This window comes from Myzus persicae, unplaced genomic scaffold (assembly GCF_001856785.1).
Source record: "Myzus persicae strain clone G006 unplaced genomic scaffold, MPER_G0061.0, whole genome shotgun sequence".
Classification (NCBI taxonomy): Eukaryota; Metazoa; Arthropoda; class Insecta; order Hemiptera; family Aphididae; genus Myzus; species Myzus persicae.
The window spans coordinates 28,166-36,144 of record NW_019103859.1 but is presented as its reverse complement, the minus strand read 5'-3'; the positions used below and the strand labels follow the sequence as shown (position 1 = coordinate 36,144).

General features: G+C 25.8%; 1 protein-coding gene across 2 annotated transcripts; it reads left to right on the top strand.

Moving 5' to 3' along the window:
* The first annotated feature begins 4,504 nt into the window (after nucleotides 1-4,504).
* LOC111035520 lies at nucleotides 4,505-7,774 on the top strand. Of its 2 annotated transcripts, XM_022317165.1 has the most exons (7): nucleotides 4,505-4,755; nucleotides 4,941-5,068; nucleotides 5,161-5,299; nucleotides 6,141-6,346; nucleotides 6,545-6,798; nucleotides 6,886-7,093; nucleotides 7,637-7,774. In XM_022317165.1, the coding sequence occupies exons 2-7, from the start codon at nucleotides 4,994-4,996 to the stop codon at nucleotides 7,742-7,744; spliced, it is 990 nt and encodes a 329-aa protein (XP_022172857.1). In that variant the 5' UTR covers nucleotides 4,505-4,755; nucleotides 4,941-4,993; the 3' UTR covers nucleotides 7,745-7,774. The 2 variants fall into 2 exon arrangements, with proteins under 2 accessions (XP_022172857.1, XP_022172856.1); XM_022317164.1 differs by lacking the exon at nucleotides 4,505-4,755 and having other exon boundaries at nucleotides 4,886-5,068.
* The last annotated feature ends 205 nt before the right edge of the window (nucleotides 7,775-7,979 follow it).

The following is a 7,979-nucleotide window of genomic DNA, read 5'->3' as shown; positions in this document are numbered from 1 at the left end:
TATCTATGCAACAGCGTGCCTATATTTTAGATAACATAAATACAATAAAAGTTATTTGCTTCTAAACATTTTGTTTTTTTGTTTTTTTCATTTGCTTATAAAAAATGATTGGAAAGTGTAATTAAAAAAAAAAGCACGCTGTTGCACAGATAAAGTTCTTCTTTACGTGTTGTGAAAATTTGGTAATTCTACAACAAATGTGGTGCGAGAAAAGTTGTCCCGCGCTAAACAGTTTTTGCTATGTTGTACATTTATAAGACGGAGACGTCACATGCGGGTGTGGCGTCCTCTTAAGAACCAAAAGGTGCTATTAATATCACTATCAAATAACAAATGTGTAGATTAGATCGATTTAACACCTTTTAGTTCTGTATAAATCTTTAAATAATGGATCTACAAGGTTGGATGTGAGCAGCATTGTTCATTTAACCCACGCGTGTAGGTACTTATCAAAATGTGGGTTTTTGAAAAAATCGATTTACCTACCACCTTTTGGTTCTGAGCCCACGTATTGTTGAATTTTCGTTGAAACAACAGTAAATTCAAAATGAAAATACGTAATCGGTGATTTTATGTCATAGAGACGTAAAAACGCAATCTTTGAGTGTCGGATAAAAACTTTGAGTGACTCAAAGGTTGATAACAGTTTAATAAAAAAAGGGTGGACAATTAGGCATCACTGCTGTAGTTTAGCAAGTGTTACGTGGGTGACTGTAATGGTTATGATGAAAATTGAATTGAATGATAATATGTCATTGCAAAAATGATTTTGAGCGGAGATAGCACTGTATTTCTAAGTACATTTTATCATACAAGTCAGCCTAGAATATTTTGTATTCCATTTAAATTGTCATAAGTCATTTGCAAGGCTGTGGATTTAATGTACTTTAAATTTTAAAACCATTAAATATGCATGCATATTATGCACTAAAAACTGACAAAATATGCTCTAATTTTTCAAAAATATCCAAAAAAAACCATACAAATTTAACTTTTATTTTTATTTTTTTCATTTTAACTTTTTATTGATTTTAGTTTAAATATTAGTATTGTTACTTATTGATATTAGTATATGAATTATTGGGTTTTCTATTCTTGATCTTCGTGGTATACAAGATATATAAAATAAATATGCTTAAAACAGATTATATTTCTACTTCAAATTTATATATTTTACTTTAAAAGTAGTTATTGCATTGTACAATAAATGATATTTTTAGATTTTAAACTTGAAAGATCTAAATTTTGGTGCCAGCATAGTTTTATATCAAGAAAAGGAGCTTTCTACGTCTGACGAAGTTATTGGGGCTAACTATAAATACATCATATCGCTACTGGTTAAATATTCTGGTATATCAAAACCTACCTAACTTTCACCAGTTAATATTTTTGTAACATTACACATAATTTGGAATCTTTTGTTTCTGTTGAGAACTGTCTGTTCTTTGTTATTAATAGTAGTTCCAGCTGTACCTGTTACTTGGTCGAAATATCTTGTACAATTTCAGTCAATAATACACGTTAAATACCCGAGTAAAAATAGAATAGTTTCCACGAATCTATACAAGTCATAGTTTATACAAATACATTTAATATTTTAATGTCAATCTAGAACAGATTGATCGAACAAATACCCAACTACGAAAAAAATAATTTATACAAACAAATTATTAAAACATGCATTTATATTCCCTAACAGATGAAATATGCAAAAATATGCAAAATAAAATTTGGTATTTGAACTCTAAGTCATAACCAATTTTGGCCGAATCCATTTTATTATTAGAGAGTGTAACAAAAAAAAACATGCAAATGCATTAAATTCACAGCCTTGGTCATTTATTATACCTTAATACATTATTATGGTAGGTTGTTTAATTTTTGTCTGGCCGAAAACATTGCATGCATTATAATATTTAATCTTTCGATTTCATGGGCTACTTATGACTTATGAGGAATTCTTGAACTTTTTAATTTTTTGACCTACCTACATTTTTTTAGTCAATATTTATAGTAAAAATCTAAAATCCCACATTTCTATAAATAGCTTAATAATCATCATAACATTTTGAATTTTACACCACATTTAGAATACGCTATATTATAAAATTTGGTGAAAATATTAATCATCTACGGTTATTTGTTTTAACAAAATAAATACTTATAACTAATGTAAACAACGCCTTCGTAATTCGATATTTATCTCTGCTGGCAAATGCTCTGCTTCAATCGCTTTTTGGAGTACAAAATCAATAATAATTTAAGAGTACGATAAAATAAATACTTGGATGTTGTTTGGCAGGTACAACATGAGTTTAAAAGTTCAAAATGATTTTTATGTAAAAATGAAGTATTTTAAATACGTAAAAACTTTTCAAGAAAACCAAGATTTAACATAAAAAAAAATCACTGTTTATACTGTAGTCATTTATTTAAATATTGCTAAACCTAATTTATAATAATTATTCATGTACAATAGCAAATAGGCACATATAATAACATCATAATTCATAACAGTCAGACGGGATTACATTAAACACGTTGAGACATTAAAAATTCAACACAACTCACGGAGAGTGAACAAAAAACACCTATCGCCGAAACTTCAATTTAATTGTTTCTCGTGTAGCAATATGGCTTGTGTAAAATATCTTTACCATATAGTGAAAGTAACAAAACTAATGTAATTATTATGAATAAGGCCAATAAGGGTATTATTTCTATGAATTTGCATGTTTTTTCTTTGAGCCTAAATTGATTGGTTGTCAGGTATGTCCACGATTTGAATTAATCTCGATGTTCATCTCGATTTTATTAAACTATTTAAATTTTAATGGTATTAATTATGCAATAAACGTCTATAAATATTGGGTTATAATATGTCGAATTGTCTTACTTGAAACTTGATAGCACATATAACACAATAATATTCAATTGTCATAATAACTAGGTACTTAAAGTAAATAATAATTTTATTTAAATAAAAATATTAATAAAAATAAGAAATATACATTGATTATTAGGTAGTCTCTCGTCTCTGTTTCAATTAGTTTCTGATTTTTATGTAAAAAATATTATGTAGAAATGAAAAAAATTGTTTTTGCATATTTTATTCAATAAATTTTTCAAAATATTCTTAAGCTCATTATAGTATAACTGATTCATTTAAATATGTTTAGTGATTATTCATGCAACCCGGCATAAGTTTTTTTAAATAATTGTATTATAAAAAAGTACAAGTACCCACTATAATAAGCTGGGTATAAATGTAGGTAGGTATACTGTATTTTGTATGATTAATTAATTGTTAGTTAAAAGTTTATATTTTAGATTCTAAGCTGAATGAATGTGTTATTTTTATTTTTCGAGTCTTTGTATACGATAATTGGGTAGTCAAATAATGGTTTGATTTCCAACTTTAAATATTGGTTTCTGGTAGAAAATTGGATCTAATTGGTACTGAAAAGAGATAAAAACAGAATATTTTCGGTAGTTTTTATTTTTTTAAGGAACAAAAAAATGAATTTTAATATGACAAAATTGATGTTTTTTTGTTGTAAATCAAAAGTAAATAATCGTAGATTCATTGGATTTTCATCAAATGTTTATTACTACATGCATCATTATACAATTTTAACTCTTCTTAAGCTATTACCTATATCTTTTTCTAAACTGCTGTCGATATAAAAAACTTGAACATTTAATGTAAAGTTCTCTATGAATTGTTACACCTAATAAAAGTTTAAAAATATTAAAGATTTTACATTACAAGGATATATTTTTTTTAAGCATATAAAACTAATATTTTGACAAAATTCAGAAAATCACGAAAATTAAAAAATCATTTTGTGGTTTAAAATGTATGAAAATAATGTTAAATTTGAAAAACGAGGTTTTTTCATACGTAGTCAATGGTGTAACCAAAATACACTAACCCAGTTTTTATTATGACTGCAGATATTTCAAGTTCATATTTGAACGAAATTTGATACATTTGAATAAGAAATAACAATTTTAGTTATTTTGTTGTTATTTAAAAATATTATCCGTGGGTACTTGCAAGTATATGAATTATAATTTTCATCACATATCTTCACGCGAGCTGACAAGCATGATGTATTCATCAAAGCCCACAATTTTGTTAAAACAAATACAAATACTTGCACTCTTAGTACGAAAAAAAGAAACAATAGGTATCTTGTTTAGTAACTAACAGTATTTTTATTTTACAGCCGAAAATATACAACGTGAGGGTTGCGTAGGTACCTATACCGCTACCGCTAAGGAGCTCAATAGACAATAACTAAACGTCGTTAAATAAAGAATAAAAACTCAAAAATGTCTTAATCAACCATAGAAAGTGACCATACCACGATTATAAAGAACTTTAATTCTTTAGAATCGTGGAACCATGATATAAAAATATATTATTATATATTATTATTTATTGTGTATTTATGTCTATGCGTGGAACACACCGTATGATCACTATCACTATTAAATAAAAAATATATATATCCTAATTCATGGTTGGTACATACTTTTTCTACAGTTGGTACTTAGCAATGAGTAGCCACTACCATTTATTTTGGTAATCGGTATTCGGTAGTATTTTTTCCATTGCCTAGTTTAGCTATTTTTCTTATATTCCAATTAAAAGGTACCTTGCCAGTTGCAATAGCAATTTGCAATTATTTACTCGTTAGATACCAAGTTATTGATCGTGCCGAGTGCCGACTTAAGGGTTAGAACATAGTTAGTAGCTACATAATAATTATTTATAATCTGTGCATAAATATTTTATAATATTCAAAACTTCAAAAGTGTTGTTTGAAAGAATTGGTTATTGTATATTTTGTTTTATTAATACTTTGGGCCTTGGGCAATGGAGAAGTTTACTAAAAAGAATTGTAAAAAATCATTATTTGATATTTCTGCAGAAGAAATTAACAACGAAGAATCTACATCTGATTCTTCAAATAATAGAGGATTGATGAACATGGATGACAGAAATTCATCATCTGATGAAAACACCAATTTGAACAAGCAATATGACTGTAAAGCTATGGTAAAATATTTTCTTAAAACAATTATTTAGAGATATTTATATTATAAAGATCAAAGTGTAAAGTATATTTTAAATTTTGATTATATGTTCAGCTTAAAGCATTTGATGATGCATTTGAAACAATTTATGGCAATAATGAAGTGAGTTTTATTCAAATCCACCAAATTGCTGAAGAATTGCAAGCAAATTGTATACGTATGATAAATTTAGTCAAAACTCAAATCAAATCAGGTAAGTGTTACCAAACAGTTATGTGTATTGAAAAAATATAATATTAATATGCATAGTTTATAATATAGTTTTATTACATTTATTTTTATTTTGTTCATAATAATATAATATATTAAATCCTGTGGATAGATGCTAGTTGGTGGTATTCTTTTTAGTATTACTTTTGTATATTTTAAAAGTGAAAAAAAATATTTTTATGATAATGTCAGCACAGTTTGTTTACTCTCTCTGGCCCATACATAACTTAGACATAACTCATGTCCGCAAAATAGTTTTATTTTTTGTTTTGAGTACTTATTTTTATAATAAAACCAACCATTACAAAAATTATAAGGAATAATATTTTTTGACTTTGGCATATTGATTAGTTTGAATATTGTCCCAAAATAATTGAATAGCCATTTAAATTTACAGAAAAAAAATTTATTTTTAGTCACATAATTTAAAAATATAAAACTGATGTCAAACCCTCAAAAATATTATACTCTATACTTTTTGTAATAGATGATTTTACTATAGATTACTCAAAATTCAAAATAATAAAAAAAGAAATTGGCACGAATGAGTTTTATTTTTATCTTAGTTGCTTGTAAGTCTGAGAAAGAAAACAAATATTGTGCTGATTCTAAGATTTATATTTGGTTTATAATAATTTGTAATATTTTTATAACATAGCTATTATTAAAAAGTATTGTTGAATATTAATTAACCATGATCATTCTATCATCCCTAAATTCTCCATTGAACTTCCATCAGTTATATTACATAAAATAATTTTTGTTCTCACTGACCTCATATATTTTTTTTAATTTAAGTATACTTCACATGATTTTTTTTCTAGCTGAAATTGAAGAGTTAAAATCTGAATTTAATTTACTAGAGAACGAATCTCTTACTACTATAAATAAGTTACAACTTGAAGTCACAAAACTAAACTTGCAACTTAAACAGCAAACTTCATTTAGTTCTATTATTGGGTTAACATTTTGTTACTCTTTGTCGAAAGCAACACAAGTACCTTCAGCAATTGATATGGTTTTACAAGAAGTAATTATTAGAGTATAAATAATATAACTAAACATAGGTGCACAGTACATAATAATATATAACTATATCATGAGAGCAAAAAGTCCAATTTTTTTAGAGGAACAAAGTCTGCCCCCCCCCCCTTATTCCCACAAATGCATTATATGCTATGTACTATGACTATTCATACATTTTAAAATTTGCATTATAATTTTTTAGGATAACATGACAAATATGGCTAAATTAATAACTAATATACTTAGTTCTTTTATTCGAAGTTATAATAGTAAGATGCCATCAATAAAAACAAATGAAATGAAATTTGTGCTACAGATTTTAAGAATAATAGCTAACCTTACAACCACAAAAAGTGGTTGTCACTTTTTTTCACAAGTTAATGATGGAATTAATATTGTTAATCTTATTGTGTCTTTGGTGGTGTATACACCTCCTTCACTTGGTATTTTAAAGAAGTAAATATATCAACTTTTATTACTTGCATATACAACTATTGTATAAAGGCCTGCATTATACATTATTAAAATATGTTTTTTTCTTAGGATTACTTATGCAACATTGTATAATGTGAGTAATCAATTTGATGGACACATGCTGATGGAAAATAATAAACTTATACAAACAATAAATAGCGACATAAAAGTAGTTCCTACTAAGGGCAATAACAGTATAATATTGTTCTCTTTAAATTTACTTCTTTCTCTAACTGAAAAAATTAATAAATCAATGTATATAATTCTTAAAAATGAAGTAAGTACCATCTTATTATAAATACATTTACTCTGAATAATTATAATATAATGTATTTAAAAAAAAAATTAACTTTTCCCTATCTCATAGGGTAAAACATTAACAATTATTTACTGTAGTTTTATTTTATTTATTTTCCTGATTGAAAATATTATAAGAATCCATAATTTCACTTACCACTTTTCTAATTAACTTTGTTCTATATAATATCCATCTATTCAACCGTGATAATAATTGATAAATATATACAAAGCCAAAACTGAAAACAATTTTCTGGAGGGGGGGAAGGGGTCAACAATTTCTTACTCATCAACTATCATCATTTTTACATTCAAAATTTAAAATTCTTTATTTATGTGATTACTGCTTTAGCAAAAAAAATTAATTATTCTTAAAAAAAAAAAACAAAAAAAAAACTTTGAGGGGGTCTGAACCCTTAAGCCCTCAAGTTACGGCTTTTAATATACATAAGTATAAATTTACAACACATAATTTTAGTTAAGTGCCTAAAAGAATTAATTAAAAGATATATTATATGTACAGATAAATTTACAAGAAATACTCAAACTAACAAGGTATACAGAGACAGCATCTGCGGCTAGAAAAATATTTGATAACATTAAAACTGCAAGTGAAAAATATAATGATTAATTTGAATTACTATTAGATAAATGTGAAATATTTTTTAATACCTACTTAACAAATAAAAGATGTTATTTTTTTTGAAAACATCAAATTTATTTAGTAGATTTACTCAATATTAAATACTACTATATAATGAATAATAATAAACTCATTCTTTAAGTATACTTAAAATAAATATTAATAAATTCCTTTTTTATGTATGCAAAATATTTATTTATAACTAACTGTAAAACTATTACTA